This window comes from Vombatus ursinus, unplaced genomic scaffold (genome assembly GCF_900497805.2).
Source record: "Vombatus ursinus unplaced genomic scaffold, bare-nosed wombat genome assembly UNPS02014816.1, whole genome shotgun sequence".
NCBI lineage: Eukaryota > Metazoa > Chordata > Mammalia > Diprotodontia > Vombatidae > Vombatus > Vombatus ursinus.
Window position 1 is genome coordinate 900748 of NW_020954594.1, and position 27394 is coordinate 928141.

Here is a 27394-nt window from a genome sequence, read left to right on the forward strand (position 1 = left end):
CACACACACACACACACACACACACGCACGCACCTCCCTTCCCTTACTTGGACGATCCATTTAAATTATATTAACAGAAGTAAAGTGTCCACAGCAAGGGAGATGATAATCTTGTACTCTACCCTAGTCTATTATTCCAAGAATTATAATCCATTTCTGGGAGCTACATTTTAGGAGTAAGAGAGCCATTAATAAACTGCAGTGTATCCACAGAAAGGTATGAGTCTCTTAAACCAGGCCATATGAGAATCTGTTTGTAAAGGGAACTAGAAATGATTAGCCTGGAGAAGAAAAGACACACAAGGATATAATAGTATCCTTCAAATGTCTGAAGGGCTTTCATGTTAAAGGATTACATTTGTTCTACTCAGGCCTGGAGGTCAGAATTAAGAAAATGTTACAGAGGGGTAGATTGTGGTTCAACATAAAGAAAAATTTCCTAACAATTAGAACTGTCTGAAGCGGAAAGGGCTTGGTCGAAGCAGATGGGTGGGGTCCTAATGAATTGCTCTTTCTGGTGGTCTTCAAGCAAAGACCATGACCATCCTCTACGGATAATGTATATGGAAGGGGCAGCTAGGTGGCACAGTGGATAGAGCACTGGCCCTGGAGTCAGGAGGACTTGAATTCAAATCCTCAGACACATGATACCCACTAGCAGTGCGACCCTGGGCAAGTCACTTAACCCCAATTGCCTCGCCCCCCTCCAAAAAAAAAGGTTAAAAAAAAAGATAATGTATATGGTATAAATGATCTGGGTAAGGGTTAGGGGAGATGACTACTGACGTCCCTTTTGGTGCTTAGTCTATATGTACATGGACCCCTTATAAAATCCAGACTCCTCAGGGGCAGAGAATGTTTCAATTTTGTCTCTGTATACCCAGAAGTATAATTCTACAAGAAATTTATACTTAAATCTTCATAGCAATCTTACTTGACAGGTCCTTTTCCTTTATTCCCTACCTGGTGGAGATGGAGAAATCTCACTAGAAATGTCTTTTCTCATGGATTTTCATAGACATAGAAAGGAAGAGGAAGAGGAAGGAAGAGACAGAACAAGCATTTATTAAGCAACTACTATGCATCAGGCACTTATTATCCCATCTGATCATTTTATTTGAGAGAGGAAGCATGATGCAGATCCAAGAGATAGATGACTGGACTTTCAACAGGCAAAGCCTGTGTTTAAATCACACTTCCAATCCCATTGAAATGATTATGGGCAAATCATATAATCTCTAGGACCCTTGTCTGTAAAATGAGATAATAATACCTGTAACGCAAAGGATTTTTTTTTGTAGGCATAAATGGGATAATGCATATAAAGTGCTTTGCAAACCTTAAAGTGCTAAGAAATGTAAAGTATTGTTTTTCTCTCATAAAAAGAACAGAGTGGGCAAACCTTAAAGAACTCCTTCAGTTCAAGGTTACCTCCAAACATGAGAGCCACATCTAGTTCTTCTCTGGCTTCTTTTGCCCTTGCAACAAGAAGTGTGCCTAACAAAGAAAGAAATGCTTTTCTCAGGGTCTATAGGAAAATCCTGGGTACAGCTGTCTCAGGAGCAGCTCCTACTGGGCTGGTATTGTCCCAAGGTTGGCCATTGCACAGAGGTACTTTGGAATTCTTGTCCTCTGCTCCTTTTGGGCCGTTAGGATCATAGAGCTTGAGATCATGAAATCCAATACCCTCGTTTCACAAATGAGGAAAGAGAAGCATAGAGAGGTTAAGTGACTTTTCTAGGGTCACATAGGTAATAAGTGGCTGAGACAAGATTTGAACTCAGGTTTTCCTGACTCCAAAATCAGTGTTCTATTCACTGCTCTGCTCCATATCCCACCACTATGCCCTTCTTATTCCCACCTCCATACTATTATCTATGCCTAAACCACCATGAATTCTTTCCTCATCTCTCCAGATTCCACTCCTCCTTCAGGGACCAGCTCTAGGCCTACTATAAAGACTTCCCCTACTATTCTAGACCACAATGAATTCCTAAGGTAATTATAGTCAGTGCCACATACTTCAGCACTTAATTACTCATTAATCACTTCAGGCGTGTTTTGTCTCTCCATCTAGGCTGAATTCTCCTGAAGGGTAAAAACTGGGTCTCTTACTTTTCTGGGATCTCTGACAAGGTGTTGGGAACACAGGGGGTGCCAAATAAATACTTGTTGAATGAAAAGGAACTGAATTAAAGGAGGGCCTGGAGGGTGGGGGCAGGGCTGTAAACTGATGCTGAGACTCAATTGCCTCATATATATACATATGCACAGCCTAAGTCCCAAGTCCAGAAAAGAGAAGTATCTTTGTGTGGTCAGCGTGAAGAGACTGCACTACCCAATGAGACACCATACCTCTCTCCCTAGCCAATGAGAACATAGCCTTAAATAGCGATCCCTGAATCCCTGACTTCAGCCTTGGTTTTGCAGCCACATCACTACTTTCCACACTCCTTTCATCTCCAACCCTAGACTGGGGTAAAAAACAAAACAGAAACAGAAAACCTTTCCCAGGAGGCAGATGCAATAGCTCCACATCATTGGAATGGTTAAACACGACAAAAAGGGGCTAGGACCAAATGATCCTCATGAATGGGGTAGAACCCAGGGTATGTCAAGGTCTAAAGGTTCATATGCAGAGTGAGTTAACCGTGGCTCAGTCTGTGGGAGCCCTCAGCTACATTGTCCTCACATATTGCAAAGGAAAATGAGCAGACTCCTAGGATAGGCAACAGAATCAAGAGACCCAGATTTCTGTCTCCAATGCCTTTTGCCAGCTGTGAGCCTTTGGATAAATCACTTCAGTATGTGCTGGGGCCTCAGTTTCCTCCTCTATAACTGAGGGTGTTGGGTCGGTGATTTCCAGAGTCTCTTCAGCCCTAAACCCTATGGCAGTGTGTGTCACACACCTCCTTCTCTAAGAATGGACCTCCTTTCAGGGCTCTGATCAAGTGCTACTCCCCCAAAAAAGCCTTTCCTGACTCCTCCCCACTTAGGATACCTACTGTGAATTTATCTTGTGTAATATATCTTGTGTTATGTACGTGTCTCTAACAGATAGAAGATACAGTCTTTGAGGGCTGAGACCGTCTTAATTTTTGAATTTGCTTACCAAGTGGCTGGCACATGCTAGGCACTTAAAAAATGTTTGTTGATTGACATTGCATTATATCATATCAAATATTAATCAGGGGGTCAACAGGACACCTTGCATAAATATTCAGTTGCCAGGGGGGATCATCCCTTGCCCTTAGAGGAGAAAATAAGAGACTAGTGCATGGCGGGACAGATGGAGAGGAAAAAGAGGAAGCCTCTGCTCAGTCTGTTCATTAACTTGGGAAAGCATATGGTGAATGGTGAGCAGAACGTTCCCGCTATGATTCCCCAGGACCCTGACGGGCTCCCACCTCGAGAAAGGAAGCATCTGGTGACTCGTGGGACATACCTGCTCTCACTGCACTGTTTGCGCTCCCTCACCCGCAGCCACTTTCGGAGGAGGAAGCGTTTGCGGCGGGGTGAGGCACTGGGTGTGGAGCAGTTGGACCAGGGAGTGTCCTCATCGCTGGATGGTGTTATCTCTATGGACGGCAACTGTAATAACTCCTTGCCAGGGGCCAAAGAACTGGACAAGTCTGGGGCCAGGCTCCCCTCCAAACTTTGCTCCTGGACATTCTTCATCCGGCGTATCTTGAATCTCCGCCGACGAAGCGTTGGAGTGGATGAACTGGACCAGACTGGACTGACCTCGGGGGCTCCCTGAGACTCCCCCGGCACCTGCAGGGCGGGTAGCTGGAGGTTCTCCATAACGTTGGCAGCTGGCATTGGGTTCTCGTCCTCCACTCTCTACACTCTCAGAAACGCCTCTCTCTCTCTCTCTCTCTCTCTCTCCCTCTCTCTCTCTCCCTACAGCCCCCACCCTTTTGCTTGCCTGCCCACTAATACACTTCCCCCCACGTTAGGAAACACGTTCTCATGCTGCAAAGAGTTAGGCAAGTTCTTTATCCTGCTGCGGGATGGTGGAGGCAGCAGGCGAGCCGTCCGGGGAGAAGGGGGGGCTACAACTTTCTCTCCAAGCCAGGCCTCCCCCAAAGCCTGCTGCCCTCCGCCGGAGTGCCAACCCCCCGGGCTTCCCTCTTGGGGCTCCCCTCTGGTGCGTTTGGCTCGCTTGTTTTTCTTCCGCTGGTTCTCCCTCGTCTGCTTGCGTCTTCGCCTTAGCTGGGACTCGGTGACATACTCCCCCCGGGGCCGCGAGGCAAACTCTCAGCTGTTTGTGTTCTGGAGACCAGGTTGGGGAACCGGCTTGGAGCTGCAAGGAGGGCACAAAGAGAGAGAGAGAAAGGAAGAAGAGGAAAAGACAGAGAAGAAGGAGGGAGTGGGGAAAGAAAGAGAGAGAGGGAAGCGATAACAACTGGATAAAAAAGGAGGAGGAGCGGGGGGTGGGGAGGGGGCGGGGGGTGGTTGGCATTTCTGTGGGAGATAGGGCATTCACAGCAGCAACAGCGAGTGTAATTGTACACGGGGATCCCTTAGGGACAGAGCCTGCCCTAGTGTAAAAGCTCCTCCAATCAGCCTAATGAAATAGGATAAGAAACCAAACTTTCTCCAAAAAGTGATTGGTCAGGCAGTTCTCTCATTGTTTGGTTGTCTCCTTGGAGGGTGGGTATGGGGGGGGGGGCGAGGAGGTGGTGCTGAACTTTCAGAGTTCAGCTCCTGTTCTCCTTGGACCCTGCTCCCCTTCTTCCCTCCCCAAGGCACAAGGTGAAGGCCAGACTGGGACTTGGGAGGGGGGGCGGGGCAGGGAGCAAGAAAGAGGCAGCCATATGGAGGGCAGGGAAAGGGGAGCTCAAGGAGTTTTTCAGCTGGGTGTCCCCTCCTCCTTAAGATGTGAAGAGAATTTTCCCAAGACAATAGGGTTGGGGGAAAGATGGGAAGAGGGAAGAGGGTGGTAAATTTAGCAGGAGCTGCTTCCAAAAAAATGACTGCCTGAGTCCTCAAGTTGGAGCTGTCAGAGACACCACATACCAAAGAAAATACAGACACAAGACTGACTGTAGGCACACAGACCACACAGGAAAAGAGGAAAAATGGGACTGCATCCTGAGGCTTGTCTGACCCTTGCTCCACCATGTTCCAAGCCCAGATAAGGGTTAAAATGACTAGCATCCCACAAAGAGCCAAATAGCCAGCCAATGCATCCTCCCCCTCAGCCTTTGGGATAGATTCATTTTTAACATAGTCAGGAGTATGGGTTTGGGTTACCAAAGGGCTCGGGTCCTTCCCAGTAGAAGTGCTGAGAAAATGAGCAAATTCAAGAGTCTCAGGATGGGCCCAGGGCATACTATCCTAAATCCAGAGGCCTTCCTAGAGCCTTGAGACTAAAATGGAACTGAAGCCCTAGGTCCACCTCCAACTAATCTCTCCCCCCAGCCCAAAGCATTTGCCTGTATATTCAAAAGAATAACTGGGGTAACAGGCAACTGGGGGATTGGGTTGGGGGAGAACTCAGCAAAAAAAAAAAGTGGATGAGGAGAAAAGAATCAAAAGAGAGAGAAATATTCCGTCCAAAGGCTAATTTCATTCAATCTCTCCTGGGTTCTTCACCTCAAGCCCTATCTCCTGCTGTGAGCCTATGCCCCTGGTTCCTCTTTGGGAATAAATTCCAAATGAAGGCTTCAAAATAACCTCAAGAATAATGTAAACCTCCCTACTATGTCATGTGGTGATTCACTGTAATAAACCACCCCAAGGAGTTAACTCTGTAGAGAACGACTAAATCCACAGTCACGGTCCCATCCCGCGAGCATGAGGGTGACTGACAGATGGGTGGAGTTAACTAACTTCTTGAAGTCTTTGAAGCAGTGACTTTTATACCTCCCTAAGTTATAGATGCTGGCAGCACAGAGACACCATTACAAACCCAGACCTGAATTGGTCTCCCCAAACCTTCAGCCCCATCTGTCTGATTCTTCTCCAGCTCAGGCTGTCGACTCCAATATCACTGGCACTTGGGCATCACTCAGTTTTAACTCCCGGATGTGGCACAGCAAACCGCTTGGTGTCAAGTGTCAGACCCAGAAAGGAAGGAGCTGGATGTCAATATCCTTGAGACATTTCTGGCATCTGGGATTCGTGAAGAGGTTGCGGTTTGACTTTAAACTCCTGAAGTTGGAGCTGAGCCAGATCCCTGTAGGTCTGCTGGTTGCCAGAGTACACTGCTCATCCTGAGATTTTCTCCAAGATGCTTGGAAGGTTGCTCAGGTGGAAGAACGCTCAAGGGAAGGCAAGTCCCTTGCAAAATGTTTCTTAGAGGCATTGAATCTAAACTTCTGCCTCCTGGGAATAAGAAAAGATCCTCCTTCCCACATATGTTTCCCAGTCCATCTTTTTACCCACAATAGATTCTGGATGGAAGATCCTATTTAATTCAATTAAAATCAAACTTTTATCAAGCTCCAGATTAATAAATTATTATAATATAATCTAATTTATTTTCACTTCCCTCCCTTTCTCCAGAGGTGATACCTGAGGTGTGGAATATTGCATATACTGCCAGATAGTATTAGCTGGTTTTGCTGAATTGCTTTTTTTTTCTCTTAAATCTTTGTTCTAAGGGATGGTTCACTGGTGAGGGGAGATGGAAATTATATATTTAGAATTGAAGGTGATATAACAACAGTAGATACCAATTTGCAAACTTTAAAATGCTATTTAAATGTCAGCTATTATTATTATTCCAGAAAAAAATCTAATTTAAGCACTGAACAAATCAATAGGTATGCCAATCATTTCTATATCACTTAGACTGAGGCACCAAGTTAAATTGGAGACCAGGCTCTTTTGTCTAGGGACAGACACCTATGGGATCTCAAGATATGAATACTAACTCTCCTTTCCACCAACACTGTGTTAAAAACTCACCCGGCCCAGGAAGATTTTTCTTATCTGCCCTGCTACCCTTATTCACTTTCTTACTGCATAGCAACCACACAGGCCAGGGGTAAGGAGTACCAATTTTGTAGCCAGAGGGCCTGGGTTCTATTATGATTGCCATCTAAATCACCCCATGACCTTAGGCAAATCATTTTATATCCCCAGCTGTCAGTTTCCTGTAAAATGAGGGGGTTGAACCAACTCATGTCTGACATTCCCCATCCAGCTCTGACTTTCAAAGATTCTATATTCCATCAGCAGTCTGGTACACGTGATGAACACTTGTACAATAAACTGTCCTTCACCCAAAAGACAAATGACATCACTGACGTACCAGTAGTGAGGTGGATTTGCACGGCCTCATCCCTATTTCCTTGTCTCTTTTGTAGTCATGGAACAAGGCAAGGTTAACTGGCCTGCATACGGCTCAACCCAAAACCTTGGCCTCCTTAGTACCATGGTGTTCTAACCAACTAAAATTGCAAAACTATTAGTATCTTCATGTATTTTCTTGCTCATTTCCATACTTAAAAGATTTTCCAAACCACTACCATAATACAGGCACCTTGAGACCCAATCACTGAACCAATAATGTCCTTATCATCAAATCCAGAGGCCTTTTTTCAGCACTCATCCTTTTTGACATTTGAGTAGCATATGACATCACTGACCACACTCTCCTTTTTCTTATCCCCTCCCTTGGTTCTTATGGCGTGACACTCTTGTGGTTCTCATCCTGTAACTTTTCTCTCTCCTTTGTTGGTTTCTCTTCCTCCTTCCACCCTCTTTATGAAATTGGAAATGGAACTGAAACAATTAAATGTAGCTGTCTACCCAAGTTCAGCCCTCTATTCCTCTTTCCTCCACCATTTCCTTTGACTTTCTCATACCAAGGCTTCAACTAGCATTCGTTGCTGGCTCTCGGTTCTCTATTTAAACTGTCCCTGCACCTCTCTGCTGAACTTTAGACCTGCATCTTCAAACATCAGCAGGCTGTCTCTGTCTGGATGTTTCCATGGCATGTCAAAATATACCATGTTCAAAACCAAACACATCCTCCCCCATTTGTAAAATAGGGATAATAAAGAATATTTGCATGACCTGCATCTCAGGGTTTTAAAAAAAGCACTTTGTGAATCCTAAATCATTATATAAATAAATCAGCCAACAAACATTTATTAAACACATACTATGCGTCAGGCACTGTGTTCAGTTCTGGGGATACGGTGACAAAAAGGAAACAGTCCCTTCCTTCATGGAGCATGGATTTTATTGATGAAGACAACATGTGTCTACATATACAAGTATGTGAAAAATCAAAGAGAATCTTTGGGGGAGGGGCGGAGTCAAAGGGCACTAACAACTGGGCCCCATTGAAAAGAAAGTGTTTGAGTTGAGCCTTGAAGGAAACTAGGAATTCTAAGAGGCAAAGATGCAGGAGTTCATTCTAGGCATGGGAGACATCCTGTGCAAAGACCTGGGCATAGGAGATGAAGAAACATGTGTGAGGAACAGCAGTTTGGCCAACATGACTAGCCTATAGAGCGTGTGCTCCTATAGAGGAGTAATGTATAATAACATTGGGAAGGTAGGTTGGAGCCAAGGAAGGCAGGATATATTAAATGCCTATTATGTGCCAGGCACTGCGATAAGTACTTTACAAATATCTCATTTGATCCTCATAAACCTGGTACGTGGGTGCTGTTATTTTCTTCATTTTATATTTACTTTATTATTATCTTCATTTTACAGTTGAGGAAACTGAGGCAGAAAGAGGTTAAATGACTTGCCCAGGGTCACACAGCCATTCAATGTTTGTCGTGGCATTTGAATTCAGGTCTTCCTGACTCCAAGCCCACCATTCTATCCATTGTGCCTTCTTGCTGCCTCTAGGGAAGTTTAGATTGCTTCTAGAGACAATAGGGAGCCATTAGAATTTATTGAAGAGGAGAGTGGCCCAGTCACATCTGTGCTTGAGGAAAATAACTTTGGCAATGGTGTGTGGGATGGACTGGAGAGGAGAAAGACTTGAGGCTATTGCAATAGCCAAGGTCAGAGGTAATTAGGGCTTGAACTAGGGTCACACGAGTAGGGAGAAGGGGATAGAATGGAGAGACTTTGTGGGTGTGGGAACCCACTGAATATGAAGGGTAAGGCTGAGTGAGGAAGTTAAAAACCTGGATAACCAGAAAGATGGCAGCGCCCTTAACAGAAAGAGAGAAGTAGGGAAAAGGGAAGGGTTTGAGGGGAAAAGTCACGAATTTTTGTTTTGGACACATTGCATCTGAGAAGTCTAAGAAACATCCAATTCAAAATAGGAACTATGATTTATTTTTTCTTTATCTCTTCCTCTTAACTTCCTTTATTCTGTTGATGCTGCTACCATTTTCCAAGCTGCCCACCATTACTTCTCCTTCATTTATCATATAACAATAGATCACATTTTGACTGCACTTTAAGTTTTTACAAAGTGCTTTCCTTACAATTCTGTGAGGTAAGTAGTACAAGTACTATTGTTTCCATTTTACAGATAAGAAAACTGAGGCACAAAGAGGTGATATATCTAGTAAAGGTTAGAACCAGGAGTTGAGCCAAGTCAACTGACTCCAAGTCCAAGATTCTTTCTACTATGCCATGCTTAACATCCATTCTTCTGTTAAATCCTGTCAATTCTGCCTCTACAATCTCTATCACATCATTTCCTGCTTTGCATTTCCATTATGCCTTGCATCCCCCATTATGCCTTGCCTAAATTTTTGCATTAGCCTCTTAACTGGCCTCCTTATTTCCAGTCTTTTCCAGTTCTAGTCCATCTTACTCAAGACCATCAGATGAATATGTAACCCGTCTTTTTCACAAGCTGAAATGACCCTGTGACACTGCATGTTGTATATGCAGGTATACTAGAGAGGAAACATGATGCTCTGTACTTGAAAAAGGGCCACACACTTTGGAAGAAAGGTTTGAGAAAAGCATTTGGGAGATGCAAGTATGTGGGAGGGGATGGTTCCCTTACTCTCTCCATTGGCTCATTCCTCTAATGCCCGTTACATAAGCAGCAGTCATCTATAGCTAGCTAGTACTCTTCCTTATCAAAGTAATCAGTAAACAGAAAATCAAGAAAGTTGTACAGATAGAGTAGGGGAAACAATACACAGGAGCAAAAGAGCTCTTTGGGAATGAGATAAGATCTCATCTACCAAAGAGGCAAAAAAAAGGATTTGGAAGGGAGGGTTGCAGGGTAGGTCAGTTCTCTCTTAGAAAACTCTAAGGTTACAAACACTCAAAGCCAAGGGACATGTTGGGGAACTAGCTTCTCAAACTCCTGTCCTCCATTCAAACGTTCATACTTGCCTCTCCCAACTACCTACTCTCCAATCCCTCTTTCAAATGTGTGACCCTTACACAAATACATGGTGTCTGGGGCCCAGTGGTCTTTCTGCCAATCAGGAGGAACAGTTTGTACACACACAGCATACCTAGTGTCACAGGTATGTCCTTCAGGAAACACTACCCCAAGTTTGGGTAGCAGTGGGATTATAAATTTTTTTTTATTTCTTCAGTGGTGGTGGTGGTGGTGGGGTGTTATTTTGTTGTTGTTCAGTTGTGACCCCATTTGGGGTTTTCTTGGCAAAGATACTGGGGTGGTTTGCCATTTCCTTCTCCAGCTCATTTTACAGATGAGTAAACTGAGGCAAACAGGGTTAAATGACTTGTCCAGGGTCACACAGCTAGTAAGCATCTGAGACCAGATTTGAATTGGTGAAGACAAGTCTTCCTGACTCCAGGCGCAGCATTCTATCCGCTCTCTATCCATTGTGCCACCTAGTGGCCCCCAGGGGTGTTTCTAATTTCTAATTACACATTTCTGATCATGTTACTCCTTTGTTCAAAAATCTTCTCTACCTTCTGAACAAAGTTCAAACTCCTTAGCCTGGAATTCGAGATCCTCTGTGATATGCCTTCATTCTACCTTTCCCAGTTCCCTTCAACTGCTCTAAATTTTGGTCAAATTGGACTACTCAAAAAACTGATCTTCACTCACTCTATACTTCTGCTTTGCCATTCCTTGGATAGAGCATGGGACTGGAATCAGTCTGGTCTCAGGTATTTCCTAGCTGTGTGACCTGGGGCAAGTCACTTAATTTCTGTTGGCCTCAGTTTCAACTGTGAAATGGGGATAATAATAGTGTCTACCTCCCAGGTTTGTTGTGAGGATCAAACAAGAAAATATTTGTAAAGCACTTAGCACAGTGCGGAGCATGAGGTAGACACTATATAAGTGTGTATTCTCTTCCCTCCCCTTTCTCTGCCTTGTAATCTACACTTCCCCCCGTACCAGCCACTGCTCAACTCCTCTGGTCAAAGTTCTTATCCATCAAGGTGCAGTTCAGGTGGCATGACTTCCATGTCAGTTAGTCAATAAACACTTACTAGGCCCCTGCTATAATTAACAGGGAAGGCACTAGAATTAAGGGGGATTGGGAAAGGCTTCCTGTAGAAGATGGGATTTTAGCTGGGACTTGAAGAGAGCCAGGAAAGGCAGCAGCCTTTCCTAATGACACAGTAGCAGAATCTTAAGAATAAAAAGGATCTCAGAGCCTACCTAAACAAGATTTCCCTCCATTATGGTGGTCATGGCCATCCAGCCTTGGCTTGAAAACATCCAATGAACTGGAACACACTATCCTAAGACGGATACCACTGTCCACTTTTGAGTAGCTCCGATTGTGACTTTTTTCTTCTTAGACCAAGCCTAAATTTGCCTTTTAAATCTTTAGCCCTTGGTAACTTATTCTGCCTTCTTCAGTCAAACAGAATTAAGTATGATCCTTTCCCCACATAACACCTCTTTTAATACATGAAGACAACGATCCTACCCTCCTAGGTCTTCCCTTCTCCCACTTAAACAAGCTTAATATTGAACCTTCACCAATACGACCAAGCCTTGTATATAGTGGGCATTTGGTAACTGTGTTTGTTGTTCAGTAAGCATCAGACCTTCTCTTCCCTCTTATTCCCTCCAACAGTGTTATGTACTTACTATATTGGAATCAGCCGACCTCAGTAGGAATCCCAGCTCGGCCACTGTGTGACTTTGGGCAGATCTCTTAACCTCTGTGCCTTGGTTTCCTCATCTGTAAAATGAAGTTGTGACCTCTAAGGTCCCTTCCAGCTCTAAATCAACAACCTTATATTCCCATGCAAGTTGTGTTTATATGGAGAATGGTGTCATTGTTTTTTTAAGTTTGTAAAAGGTCTACTTTATCTCATGTGACTCACAATAACCTTAGATTTTGAAAAGAACACATGTCATCACCCCCTTTTTATGGAGGAGAAAAATGAGACACCTGCCCAAGGTCATGACGATGATTAATTTTGGAGCCTTAACAAGAACCCAGGTCTACCAATTTCTAGCTCAATGTTCTTTCTACAGCCAAGGGTCCTGAATCCAAACTGCCTTCTAACTTTTTCTTCTCATAAGATCATGGACTTTAAAGCAGACAAGGGCCTTAGAGACTTCTTGACCCCCTCACTTTACAGATGAGGAAATGGAGGCCTAGAAAGGGGAGTCGATTACTTTTTAAGTACTTAAGAAAGTATTTTAAATGGCAGAGCCAGGATTCAAACCCAGTACTATTTCCAGTACCCCAAACTGCCTTGTGTATTCCTAATTCTAAAATCTCCAACAGATTCATCTAATCAGAAAAAACTCTCTGGCGATTCAAGTTGTCCAAAAATGAAATGACCTTCTTAAAGAAGCAGCAGGTTCTTCCTCCTGGGAAGTCTTAAAGCAGAGGTTGAATGACCACTTGTTGGCTATGTTAGAGTGAGGATTTTTGTGTATGTGTGTTGGCTGATGAGGTCCATTCCAACTCTCAAATTGTGAGACTCTGGAATTCAAAAAACTTAATCTCAGAAGATCTCTGGCCGAATTGAACCCCCCTCCCTCCCCATATCAGAGTCAAAAAGTACTATCTCAGGTTCACCAATTAAACCTTATCAAATACATTTTTAATTAAGTTCTTAAGTTCTTAATATTTGCAAGGAAGGCAAATATTAGGTGCTGAGGATATAAAGACAGATATGACCCTTGCTCAAAAAGTACTATCTCAGGTTCACCAATTAAACCTTATCAAATACTTTTTTAATTAAGTTCTTAAGTTCTTAATATTTGCAAGGAAGGCAAATACTAGGTGCTGAGGATATAAAGACAGATATGACCCTTGCTCAGAGGGAGTTTTACAATTTGAAGGGGGGGGGCGGGAAGGACAAGTACACAAATAATCTTGATACAGGAAAGAGTAAGATTAAGTGAAGTTTCCATTTCTGAGGCTCCTAAACTTAGTCAGGGAGAAGTCAGTGCTGGGAGGGGATATTCTTAGAGATGATTCTATCATTTGAGAGAGAGCTCAGCCTGAAATTCAATGTCCAAAGTTGAAAATGAAACAAATTCAGCACCAACCAGCACTACTGAAGTAATTTCCAGTGAGTCTGCTCCAGAAACGAAGGCTTGTTGCCACCAGCCAAAAGCCATCAGCCTCTTCCTTGGAACAGCTAAAGCTGCCACTTTTACCAGAACCTACTTGTCTTACTGTGTATCCCCAAGAAAAATAATTTCCTCATTTTTCACATGGGGAAACTGAGGCTCAAGAATGGGGGGGAGGGAGGAGGAAAAACTCAGTTACCAAAGGCTGTTATGTGTCCCACCATAACTTAACTATTAAACTCCCTAACTCTCTATGTTGGGTTGTATTACTAAGCAACTTCCAGCTGTTCTGGGATCTGGGATCATTACGTCACCTTTGGTCTCCTAGCCAGGTATCAGCCAGAATGATCCAGGCACCCCCTCCCCCAACTCCCAGCAGGGCTTGTGGCTTTCAGATGTAGGCAAGCTCATATTACGAAGCAACTGTTGTTTATTCTGGGGCACTTCTGGCTCTATTTTCCTGCAGACACAGGATACCCAACACCTGTCTATTGCTTCTCCAGACCCAGACCCAGGGACTATGTAATAAGTTATTTAGCCTAAACTTCCTGGACTTAATTTGTGTGAAAAATACTAGCTGCGAGGCTGTATTTCTCCCTGTCATAGACACACACAAGAGAACTCAGGGTAGAAAAGAGTACCAACTCCACTATTCAGGACACTGTCTTTACACTCAGCTCCTGGTGCCCCTCCAAATACCCCAAAGATGCTGCCTTATCTTGAGAAGAAGCCTAGGGTAGTCCAAAAAACACCTAGACTTTGGAGTCTAGCGACCTGGAGTTTAATCTTGCTTCTGAAAGGCAAGCATTGTACAGGATAGAGCACTAGACGTGGAGTTCAGAACATATGGGTTCAAATCCTGTCTCAGATACTTAAAAGCTATGTCTAAGAATATCACTCCTCTCAAGTCTCAGTTTTCCCTCTGTGAAATGGTGTATTTGAACTAGAAAGCTCCTTTCCAGCTTTAAATCTATGATACTAGAGGCCAATGTTTCAAAAGAAACAAGGCTCTAAGTATAAATGAAATATAACTAGCTTAACTTGTCTTTTCTGGTCCCCATGGTTCTGTCTTCAAGGAACGTTGTCCTGAAGGAGAATTTGGAGTACAGAGATGCAAAAGTGAATTGTGCATGGAAAACTATGAAAGCGATCCCTTGCAAATTTGTAGCAGGTAATAATAAGAAGGAGATGATCAACTCTAAAGGGACCTGAGTTCAAATTCTGGCACTGCCACCTACTAGTTATGTGATCTTAGGCAAATCAGTTAACCTTCCTGAGCCTTCATTTCCCCATCTGGAATGTTTATACTACCTCTCTCACAGGGCAAATTTGGGGAGAATACTTAGTAAACCTTAAAGGCTAGGGTAGGAATAGCTGGACTTGTGATCAGTGTAGGGAGGTCTAGTTATGGAAATTCCCTCTATCAACTTGGGCATTAAGAGGTTAAAACACTTGCCCAAGGTCATCTAGCCAGTATTTGAACCCCAGACCCACATGGAGGCTAGCTTTCTCTCTACTGCACCACACTGACTCTCTAAACATGAGTCACTAAATTACCAATGAAATTAGCTTATGCTGCAACACAAGGGATTCAGGTGAGATTATAATGATTTGCTGACAGTGACGCCACTTATACATACACTGGAAAGGATTACTAAGGGTAGTTATAAAATGGCCTTTTACTTAGATCTTTAAAACCTGGCAGGCTTCTTGGGGTAGGATGATTGCAGTCCTGTCTAAAAGCAGATGCCCAGGGGAAAAGATTTCTCAAAGTCCCTGCCATGCTTGTGGATCGATGAAGGATCTCAAGACTGGCTGGTAAATGGAGGGATCACAGAATGGCCACTGGGTAAAGGGCAGAGAGTTTGAAAAGGACTGAGCTAAGCAATTCTTCCCATGTATTTATCCTTATTTCTCCTGCTGGGAAGTCAACTCCAAGAGCTCAGAATCAGCCAGGCAGAACTGATCAGGGAGGATGAAAGAAAACTAAAAACTAATCCAAATAAAAGATAAGATGCTCAGAAATCACTTCTGACAAGGAAATGGTGGGGGGGGGGAGCAGCAATATTTTTATGGCTGAGCCTGAAAGTCAGCAAAACCTGAGTTCAAACCCGGATGTGTGACCCAGGGCAATCATTTAATTATTGTCTGCCTCAGTTTCCTCAAATGTAAAATGCCAGTAATAATGGCACTTACTTCACAGGGTTCTTATGAAGATCAGATGAAATATTTGCAAATATTGCTTAGCACAGCTCCTGGCATATAATAATGGTGTTAATAATGGTGCTTAATAGATACTAGTTTCCTTCCTTCCATAAAGAAACATTTCATAAGTATCATGATACAGCTAGTACTCTAAGCTGTGTAGAATGCTCAAATTTTACCAACATCCTCCTCCCCAAGCAGTTCCTCTTTTCAAGCAGCAGTCCCTTTTCAAGAGGTCAAGGGTGTGTCATCTGATCAACCCCCCTTGTTTAATTTACTATCAAATGGCTTATGAGTAGGGGAAACACATGGTTCAATCACGCAGCCTTATCGACTGAACCCATTCTAACACTACCATCCTTGATCCTCAAAACCCCAAGCCAAGACTATACATTGGGCAAATTACAGGATTACAGAATCCAAAGGCAGGAAAGAGCATAAGAGGGTCATTTTGTCAGTCCCCCTGTATTTGGGATGGAATACAACTGGGAGTGATTAGAATAAATTAGATTCTTAATGATCTGTAGAAATGGACGGTTCATTCCCTCTCTTAGAAATCTCTCATTATAACATTGGCACTAATAGGATATGACTAACATTGGTAGTTTTATCAGGTTTTTTATTCCATGCATGCTATGTTTCAAGAGGCATAGGGTATCTAACCAATATATCAACAATCCATTTTAAAAATGGAGTCATTAGTTTCACTGCTGTGATTGAAGTTCGGCAATGTGCTAGGCAAAGTATTAAATCATCAGCCAAAGTTTATGATTAATAATAGTTCACATTTCTATAGTGCTTGAAGAATTGCATCAGTCATTACACACATTATTCAGTAAGATCTTCATCATAATCTTGTGAGTTAGGTAGATATTATTATTATTCTCATTTTACAGATGAGGAAACTGAATCTCAGAGACGCTGTCCAGGGTTCATTAGTCCATGTGCCAAGCAATGTGCTGAGTTGTGGAGATGCAAGGAAGGGCAAAAATAAGATCCCTATCCTCAAAGAGCTCATGTTCTAATGAAGGAGGCAAGTGCAAAAAATCGTATATCCAATTGTCTCTCTCTACATTGAGCTCCCATAGCATGCACTGTCTATACCATTCACTTCACATGTATCATACACCCCACCTAGCTTCTTATGGTCTAAATTCTCCAATTAGAGGCTAAGTTCCTTAAGAAGAGGAAGTGTAATGGGCAGTATAGACCTCTTTGTACTACCATAGTTCAAAACCAACATTTATTAAGTACTCATTGTTATGCTTTAAAATATGTGTGTGTGTGTGTGTGTGTGTGAGTATGTATGTATAACATGTAACTGGGGAAAAATAAAATACTAAATAAATGAAAAAACAAACATATACATATATACACAGATAGATAGATATATACATACATATATATCTTAAGATACAGATAAGATAAATGAATGAATTAGTGATTCAATAAGAACTTTGTACTTGAGGTTGTTTTGACAAATACCTCAACACTACATTTAAAAAAAAAGATTCTTGTTCTTTGGTTGATGGCCTACTTTATTTTAGGAAGTAATCAATAGTATAAAATTCCATTGTGACCAAATGGTCTCAATTCTATATTAGTTTTCACATATTTAAGCATCCATTCTCTAGAGATACCTGTGCGTATGTTCCTTCTCCTAAAGCTCGGTCTCAAGTCCAGGTCTGTAGCCAGCTGGTGTTCCATTTAATGCCTTGGACTGCTTTACTGATACTGCCTGTCAATTCAAGGCCCCCAAGATACAAGACCCTTTAAAACCTTGTTGGAAGGTAAACTCCCTGAGGACAGTGACTCATTTTTCTTTGTCTTGGTATCCTCAGTATTTAGCATGATACCTAGCATATAGTGGATCCTTCATTGTTGTTGTTGTTATGCTTCATACATAGTCATTGACTGATTCCAGTAGCCGTTACTGTTTCCATGTGAACACCTATTGTGAAAATGAACTCTGATTTCCATCTCCTGCAACCAGGGATAAGTAGAATAAGTAACCCCATTTTAATCTTAGTTGTTTAGTGGGTTAGCCAGTCCAACTCTTCCCAACCCCATTTGGGGCTTTCTTGGCAAAGATACTAGAGTGGTTTGCCATTTTCTTCTCCAGCTCATTTTATAGATGAGGAAACGAGGCAAACTGACTTGCCCAGGATCATACAGCTAGTAAGTATTTGAGTTCAGATTTGAACTCAGGTCTTCCTGACTCCAGACCCAGCGCTCTATCCACTGGCCATAACCCCATTTTACTGAGAGGCAAATTGGTGGGCAGAGCAGCCAAGTGGTTTGCTTAATGCTAGCTCAGCCTGTCCTAGGACTCATACCTTATAGTCCCCTTGCCCTCCCTGCAATAAATACTACCAAAGCTAGGCTCTGCAGTACAGCCACAAATGGCCTGAGCTGTAAGTCAGGCTAGAAGCAGTATCTTGGTGCTAGCAGCTTACATTATAACAGCAGGGGAGGATCACAGTGGAACCTTTACAAACTATTTACAGTAAAAAACAGAAGACACTTTGTAATTGCATGTGAAGAGATTTAAGAAGGTTTGGCCTCAAAGAGGATTCTAATTGACTATTTTTGATAGCTTACTCTAGGTGAAAATACCTAGAGGATTTACAAGTCTTTTATCTTTCTTCAAGGAAGGTATTTATATGGAATAATGGCTAATAATCTCCCATCCAAAGATGCTTTTTGGAATGAAACTAAGCTCAATGAAAGCTGAAGCTTGAGCTACTCCCATTTTCAAAGAATGGCTCCTATTCTGCCTCAGTCATGACTGCTTGGTGTCCTTGGAGACTTGTTCTTGATACTGGAGAAAAGCCTGGGACATCTATAACCTACCTGAGAGCCAAGATGAGGTAATCACTATAATTTAAAACTAGTTCAATGACTGTCTGATATTTTAAAAACTCATTGTAAAGACTTGGAAAATATGGCACATACCCACCTGGCTTTAAGCAAACCCTATATTTGAAAATGGGAGCAGCTAGATGGAACTGTGGACAGAGGGCCAAGACTAGAGTCAGTAAAATTCATCTGAGTTCAAATCTGGCCTCAGACACTTACTAGCTGGGTGACCCTGGGCAAGTCACTTAACCCTGTTTGCCTCAGTTTCCTCATCTGTAAAATGAGCTAGAGAAGGAAATGGCAAACTGCTCCAGTTTCTTTGCCAAGAAAACCCCAAATGGGGTCATGGAGAATCAGATACAACTGAAAAATGACTTAACACCAACAAATAAATGAAAATACAGATGGATAAAAATGAACACATTGGGTCTTCTATTTTACCAGTTTGCCATAGGATGCATTTAGCTAGTCAGTGTCCTTGAATTAGTTAAAATAGTTTTTTAACCTATGGAAACATGATCCACTCACAGCTCTTAAGGAACACTTCTACTGCTTAAAGTCAGAGAATCAATGTGCAAGATATACAATGTAAACACACAACTTTATAATGAAGTAATCTGGAGGCTCCAAATTTCCTAAGAAAAAAAATGGTTAACCAATTACCTAATTCCTTAAATTGATCCCTGGAAATAAATCAGAAGACTCTTTCTGGTGATTAAGGAACTTTAGATAAATAGGTCTCCCTTTGCATCTTAGCTCACAGAAACATATGATGTTGGAGCCAAAAGGAACCATAGGATCACAGATTTAAAGCTGAGAGGCCTTAGAAATCACCTAGCCCAACCCCCTCATTTCATATATGAGGAACTGAGGCCCAGAGAGGTCAGCATTTTTTTTTTTACTCAAGGTCACACTGTTCATAAGCAACAGAGCCAGAATTCTCTTAGAGATACAACTCCCTCATTTTATAGATAAGAGGACTGAAGCACGTAGAAACGAGACGACTAGCTCAAGGTCCCACGGTCCAGCTCCTGCAGATGAGGTAACTGAGAGGCAGATACTTTAAATTTGCTTTGTCTAAGGTTAAACAGCTAACTTTAGTGCAGGGGGTTCTAACCTGGGACCTGGTTAATTTATTTTTTCAATATTTTGATAGCTGTGTTTTAACATAATAAATTTCTTTTGTAACCCAATCTATTTTACTTGTACATTTGAAAACATTCTTAGAAGGGGTCAGGGTCCAGACATTGACTTCACCAAACTGCCTATGAGGTCCATGACACAAAAAAAGATTAAGAACCTGCTACACTCCCCAGTAGAAGAGCCTGGTCAGTTACAGTTGTTTAGAAAGTGAATGTTTGTAAACCAAACTATATATTTCTACCGTCTCCCATTATAATTTTGGAGAAATGTTTCAACCATTTTGGTCTCAAAGAGTGAGTTTAAAAAAATACACAAGAATCCTGACTTTTAACTTAAAAAAAAAAAAACATGCTGGCTCAGTAAATTATTTCATATAATTACTCCAAATAATCAAGCACAAGTATATCTCACTGTAATCACATCCCAAGTGTGAATAAGCACTCCAGACAAGCATTAAAAAGTAAATTAGGATTTACTTTACAAAAATAATTTAGGCTTTATAAAATTTTCTTTTATTGTCCAGTCCTGTGATTTCATTGGTATAGTGAACCACCAGGGTGGAAAAATCCTCTTTCAATACTGAACTCCCTCTGCCCATACCGATTGTCAACTGTTACACAAATTTATAACCTTGGAGAGTTGCCTGTGGCACAAAGAGGTGATGGGATTTGCCCAAGGCTGCAGAGCCAGCATCTGTTAGACTGGACTTAGAGCCAGGTTTTCATCACTCTGAGGTTAGTTCTCTATAGAACTCCAAGCCAGCTCTCTACCTGCTAGATCAAGCTGCCTCTGCTTACAAAAAATAGGAAGTTTTCTTCAAACGGCAACTTCCTCTAGTGCCTTCAAAATATAATTTGATTTTTTAAAAACTGATTTAGATAAGAACTCTTCAAGAGCTTGACTCCAAAATTAAAGTACATAATCAACCTACATGCTTTTTTGCTCTCCCCCTGTCATTTAAGAGCACATTATCTACGAAACTTGAACCAAATGAAATAAAAGTTTAATTTAGGCTCACAATAGGTTCTGCCTCAAATCCATTCACTAGAGGATATTGCAAAAATAAAGTTGCCTTGGGTTCCATTACATATTTACACAAATGGATATGACATATACTTCTACACATACAGACATATATACATACATACACATATATATGTACACATATACATCATTGGTTTGGAGCTCAGCAAACGGGTATAATTTATTATTGCATCTAATTGTCAGTTCAGTTCATATCCTCGAAATACACCATGCAATGTGTTCTTTCCTTGGGACTTCTCAGTGCCTGAAATTTGAATGTTTAAAAGTAGCACTGTTACTCCACAGAGTTATCAGAATAAATCTCACAGCAATGTACAATGGTGGCAATACTGCTGGGTCTACAGTAAGAAAATGTGGATTCAAATTTCTGTTCTACTCCCTCTCACCTCTGTGTCACCAAGTAAGACACTTAACCTCTGAAGGCTCGTGTCTAGCTAAAGGATTTCTAAAGCCCCAACCAGCTCTAAACATGTATTCCTACTGGGAAGAATCACTGCAGTTACTTTAAAACAAACAAACAAACAAACTGTGAGCAGTTCAAAGATTAGTTTCATTAAGAGGTTCTAATACCTTTTACCTAAGAATTCTGATGATCTGATTGGGGGGGGGGGTGTGTGAAGAGTGACTGGGGCAGTTGAGGTCTCAAGTTCTTGCCAATTGTCAATTGAAGCGGTAATCAATGGCTCAGCCTTCCCCAAGCTTCTAACTGAAACTAGCTATTGCCTATTGGAAAACTGCTGGACTTCTACAAATGGGAAAGTGGGAGCCTCCGCTAAGGAACTTTACTCAAATTGAGGTTTGCCAGTAGTTTCTGAAGCAGCAAATTCTAGTACTGCAATAATAACTAACCATAAAAAAAATAGACCTTTCCTGATCTAGGAGCCTTGACTGATCTCACAGAGAGGTACCTAAGCTATTCTCTGGAAACACCAAGGCCCTTGCTGCTGGTTTGGGCTCAGCTGTGGTAAAGGCCCTGATCCAGTGGTCTCACTCTCACGTGAGTGGGTGTGCCCTCTGTGCAAATTGATACCCTGAACACCAAAGTCCACTCTCTCCTTGAACCTTAGAATTAGACATTAACTGCTATTCTCATTATAATAAAACCTCTTCAACTTAAATCGAAGAACAACCAATTTAACCCTCACTCGTGTCATATGTCATTCAAAAGTCAGGAGCTACAAGGAAAGTCAAGGGGCAATTCCCTTGCACTCAATTCAAACATTTATTAAGTGTAATAGGACAGACCTGGGTCTCAAACACAAAAAGGAGAAATGATGGCTGCCCTCAAGGAGCTTTCCCCACCTTCTCTGAAGAAAGTGGGGCTTACAGGGTTCTCCAGGGATGGGGAACCTGTGGCCCTGAGGCCACATGTGGCCCTCTAGGTCCTCAAGTGTGGCCCTTTGACTGAATCCAAACTTCACCGAACAATGTTCTGCTGCACTTGAGGAGCTAGAGGGCCACATGTGGCCTCAAGGACACAGGTTCCCTACCCCTGGTCTACACAGTAGGCAGCTTCTAAGGAAGTGGCCTTTATTCTTTGATATTCTTCTGATGCTAAAGACATATGATCAACACACCACCAAAGCACTTTACATACATCTTCAGGTTTTGGGGGATTGTGTGTGTGTGTGTGTGTGTGATGTCATTTCCCACTTTCCTCCCCTTCAAGGAATGACTTTGATGTTACTAGACTTCAACTTGAAAGCTGAAAGTCTGTTGAAAAGGGGGGACTAAACTGAGATTCACAGAGGAGTAACTCTACTATTGGGAATATTCAATTTGACACCTAGTTTCAACACTGGAGGAGTGACTAGTATAGACCAGTGAGTAATTCAGTGTGCATCAACCTCCATGCCTCCAGGGTGATGTCCCTGACTCCAGTTTACAATGCAATCTTTCTGTTCAGGATTTCCCTTTTATCACAGCTGGGAGCACAGAGGAAGCCTCAGAAAAAGCCACCTGCAAGGAGGACAATCTTTGCTTTCAATCTTCCTTCCTGTTTAGCTTAAAATCTCAGCTTTCTGAAGTCAGCAGTTGGGCTCTGGGTCTGCCAATAGTAAAGAAAGAAACTGAAACCTGGGCCACCTGGACACCTGGAAACAACTTGCCAATTACAAAAATAACTGGAAAATTCCTAGTTATGTGGCCCATTCTCTGTTCTCTGGGGGGAAGGAAAGAGAAGAGAGAAGTTAAAAAGGGCAAAGGGAGACAAGATTCTGCCTACTTTCTAAGAACTCTAGCCAAGGAGAATTCTCCTTTTCTCAGAATGACACCGGGTGTCTGGAAGCAACCCAAATTCTTTAGGTATAGTCATGCATGGTTGAAAAACTGCTCCCTCTCAACATTTTCAAATCCAAAAAGTGACTGCTAAATCTGATAATGGGAAAGATAACACCCTAACCTTTATTTCCTTCTCCAAAAACATATGAGTTCACAAGCATACTTGACATGTACATAGTTCTTTAAGGTTTGGAACAGGCTTTACATACTCTCCTCTCCAGAACTGTCAAATCAAAGGTTTGAGCTACCTCACTCACCTTCCCTGCTCCAGATGCTTCTGTGGGGCTCTATTCCATTGAAGATAAAATAAAAACTCCTCTGATGGGCATTTAAAGGCCTTCACAATCTGGCTCTAGCCTACCTTCCCAAGCTCAGTATGTATTTATTCTCCTTCCCTCACTCTTCATTTGAAACAAACCAGCTTGCTTGGTGTTGCTCTGTGTGGGGCATTCCTTCTTCGCCTGCATCCTCAGGTTCCATACTTTTATACATGCTGCTTTCCGCAGCTGGGATGCACTGGCTCCTCATTTAGGCCTCTCAGAATCCCTAGTTTCCTTCAGAGCTCACCATCAATGCCATCTCCTACATGAGGCCTTTTCTGACTATCCCTGGGCACTAACCATCCCTAACCAATCTCTGCTGTTACTCTGTACATAGCTTCACTTTGAGGCTGGGCATGGCGGCACATGGTGGCACTGTAATCCCTGTTCCTGGGGAGATGGAGGTGGAGGCTGAGGCTGGCAGGTTTCTTGAGCTCCAAAGCTCTTAGCGGGGGATCAGCTGGAAGAGGGCTAAACTGATAGGTTGCCCACGCTGAGTTCAGCATTAATATGGTGAAACTTCAGGGAATGGGGGGAGAATGGGTTGCTTCAGGAGGGGTAAACCTGCCCAAGACAGAAAACAACCAGTCAAAGCTTCCCTTTAGATTAAAGTGGTACAGGGCAGCTAGGTGGCAAAATGACTATTGTAGGAAACATGAAGTCAAAAGGACCTGTGTTCAGATCCTGCCTCAGATACTTACTAGCTATGTGACACAAGGAAAATCATAGATAATCAGAAATTTAGAGCTGGAAGGGACTTTGTGGTTGTTGTTCAGTTGTTTTAGTTGTGTTTGGGGTTTTCTTAGCAAAGATACTGGAGTGGTTTGCCGTTACCTTCTCCAGCTCATTTTACAGATGAGGAAACTGAGGTAAACAGGGTTAAGTGACTTGGCCAGAGTGTCTGAGGCCAGATTTGAACTCACAAAGATGAGTCTTCTTGACTCCAGGCTTAGAGTTCTATCCACTGCACCACCTAGCTGCCCCAAAGGGACTTTAGAGGCCATCAAATCCAAACTCATAATTTTGAAACTGAGGTCGAGGAGTTAAGTGACACTGGAGTCTCAGTTTTTTCCTCATCTGTAAATAAGGATTCATACTAGCACCCTCCTCATTGGGCTGTTGTGAGGACTGACCAATAAATATATGTAAAGTGCTTTGCAAGCCTTAAAGCCCTGTATGTTAGCAATTATTAGCTAACAATGCTTAATCACCTCCATGTTGTTTCCTAGTGGAATGTAAGTTCCTTGAGAGCAGGAACTCTCTTTGGTTTTGTCTTTATATCTAAACACACCCAACAACAATCCAGTGAGGTGGATGTCCATTATTAACCTGATTTTACAGAGAACATTGAGGCTAAAGGGGAGTAAGATACTTATCCAGGGTCATATAGCTAGTGAATGTCTCAGGCAGGATTCAAACCTCTATCTTCGTGATTCCAAATCCAGGGCTCTATTTACAATACTAAAGGGCCAATTCAAAATTGCTTACTTCAGTGGGGCAGCTAGGTGGAACAGTGGACAGAGTGCCAAGCCTCATCTTCCTGAGTTCAAAACTGGCCACAGACACTTACTAGCTACATGACTGTAAACAAGTCACTTAACCCTATTTGCCTCAGTTTCCTCACCTGTAAAATAAACTGGAGAAGGAAATGGCAAACCACTCCTGTATCTGCCAAGAAAACCCCAAATAGGGACACGAAAAGTCAGACGCAACCGAAAAACGACTGAAAAACAACAATTACTCTTATATCTAGTGCTATTTTAAGTCTGTTGTGGGTAAGAAGCCAAGATCATATCTGGAAAAACTCACATACTCGATTCATCCCCTAATCCTCAACACCTCCCTTAGTTAAGTAAGAGACATGACTAGAAGCACCACCCCAAAAGCAAAAATGCTTCCTCCTTCTTATGTGGCTTCTTTAAGGCAAGATACTGCCCTCCAGTGGTACTATCTCACATTGCAGGGCCATGCACTTTGCATTTTACTGGCTCCAAGTACTCGGGGATAGAAGTGGGGGTTAGATCTGTAAGCTGGAATCATTTAGGGAAACATTAGCCCTACCCCCTCATTTAAAGAGTAGCATGGTAAAACAGTAAGAGCAGCTAGTGTTGGATTCAGAGCACATGGGTTCAAATAGTTCTTGAAACTTATTGTGGGCAAATGTCAATTTCTCTGGCCTCAGTTTCCTCGTTTGTAAAATTAGGCGATTGAACCTGATGATCCCTAAGGTCCCATCTTCCTCTCAATCTACGTTCCTAGGTAAAGGAAATTCAAACTCTCTTTCTATGATTCTCTATATTCTATCACAGTAGCTCTCTGGTTACAAGGAGAAACATCCTCAGCTTTAGCACCAAAGATATGTGTGTGTGTATACATACACATATAAACATTTGTAATATATTATATATGTGTGTGTACATATAATATATACATATGTATACATATATATGGATGGATAAAAATACATACACACATACATATATTTTTATGTACCTATATACATATAAAACCACAGGTGAGAGTTGGGTGACAGGTAGACACCAAAGATAGATGAGCAGCCCTGGAAAGGGCTCAGCAAACCCTCATACCACAGGTGCTAGGCCTTTTTGAATACCCCATCATCTACTATTTACCCTAGTATCGTGATGTCATGGGTTCTCTTCGAAAAGGAAGGCTGGAGGCTGCTAGATGGCTGCCCTGGAGTCAGAAGGAACCAAGTTCAAATGTGACCTCAGACACTTGATACTTACTAGCTCTGTGACTCTGGGCAAGTCACTTAACCCTGATGGCCTCACCAAAAAGCCAAAAAAAAAGAAGAAAATGAAGGATGAACAACAACAACACATAAACCCCTTTGCTTTTATAATTCTATATACTTGCAAAAATAGATACATATATACATAAATTGTATATATAATTCTTCATATTTACAAAAATATAGATATATATATCAATATGTGTATATGTCATATGTATTGTGGATAATCCAGACACACGGACCTCCAAATTAGGCAGTCACATGTGTATATCTTTGTAGCTTATAGTATAACTCCCAAGTAAGAAAAACTTTTAAAACTCATATGTTGTTCATCCTTCATTTTCAAAGAGGGCCAAGTACATCACAGGGTGATATCTTGACTTTCAAGGGAATAGGATTTAAGTGAGGCAGAATTGTACAAAGTCATCAGCTCCGTTCTCTCTTCTAGTCATCAAAGTCCAGTGACCAGGCAAAAGTGAAGACGACTGGCGATGGCCCAGTATGCAGTGGATGAACTTGGTGTTTTTGAGGTCTGACCAAGTGCTGAGCGTTCCACAGCACCAGCGTCAGACATCTTCATGGCTATTGGAGCAAATTGTTCTCATCTACCCATTCCTCCAGGAGAAGTCTTCACATGCCTGGGGTAGACACCCCCCTAACTCACCAATAGGTTTAAGGCCTGTTATTTACCCTCAACCTGGTTTAGCCCATCTGCCAAGACAGTTTTACCAGGATGTGGCTACTGTGCATGCTACAGCTTCTTGGGACCACATGTAAAAGTCGAGTGCCAGGTGGACACCAAAGGGGATGAGCAGCCCTGAAAAGGGCTCAGCAGTCCTCATCCCAACCTCATAGCAGTCCTATACACAAAACTCATATTCTATTCAATCCAAGCATTTATTAAGACCCAACATCTACTAGGGTCCCTGTCATGTAGTTTTCCCCTTAAAGATGGGGAAATCTGTCCCCAAAACTTACTTAGTTCAGTAGGGTAAGGCTCAAGATGTTGAAGTAGTATCTCAGGTTGCCTAGGGCATAAAATGGGCAGCCAACAAGGAGTCAGTGCCCCTCAGACTTAGTAGAAATCCCACTGTCTTACCTCACTCATACGACCCTACATACCCTGTTGACAAGATGCATTTCCACAAGGAGAGGAGGATGAGCATGTCTACCTTAATGAAGGCTGTATCCTTGCTGAACAGCTTTTCTGTGCTATGGCTAAGTAAACTTCCTTTTGATAACTATTATATGGTCTATAAATGTCCCATTTTATTCCATTACTTTTTTTGTGAAGGCAATCGGGGTTAAGTGACTTGCCCAGGGTCACACAGGTAGTAAGTATCTTAGGGCCGGATTTTAACTCAA

The 27394-nt window shown here is 42.3% G+C and overlaps 1 protein-coding gene across 5 annotated transcripts in view; it reads right to left on the reverse strand.

Moving 5' to 3' along the window:
* LOC114023019 (protein Aster-B) overlaps positions 1–27394 on the reverse strand; it is a 327519-nt gene that overhangs the window by 229399 nt on the left and 70726 nt on the right. For 3 of the 5 annotated variants that reach the window (XM_027835503.1, XM_027835501.1, XM_027835513.1), the window contains exon 1: positions 3446–4337. The exons of 1 other annotated variant lie outside the window; for it this stretch is intronic. In XM_027835503.1, the coding sequence (XP_027691304.1) occupies positions 3446–3822 (377 nt within the window). In that variant the 5' untranslated portion in view covers positions 3823–4337. Of the gene's footprint in view, positions 1–3445; positions 4338–27394 lie in introns of those variants that run through there. One more of the 5 variants, XM_027835502.1, reaches the window with a different exon arrangement.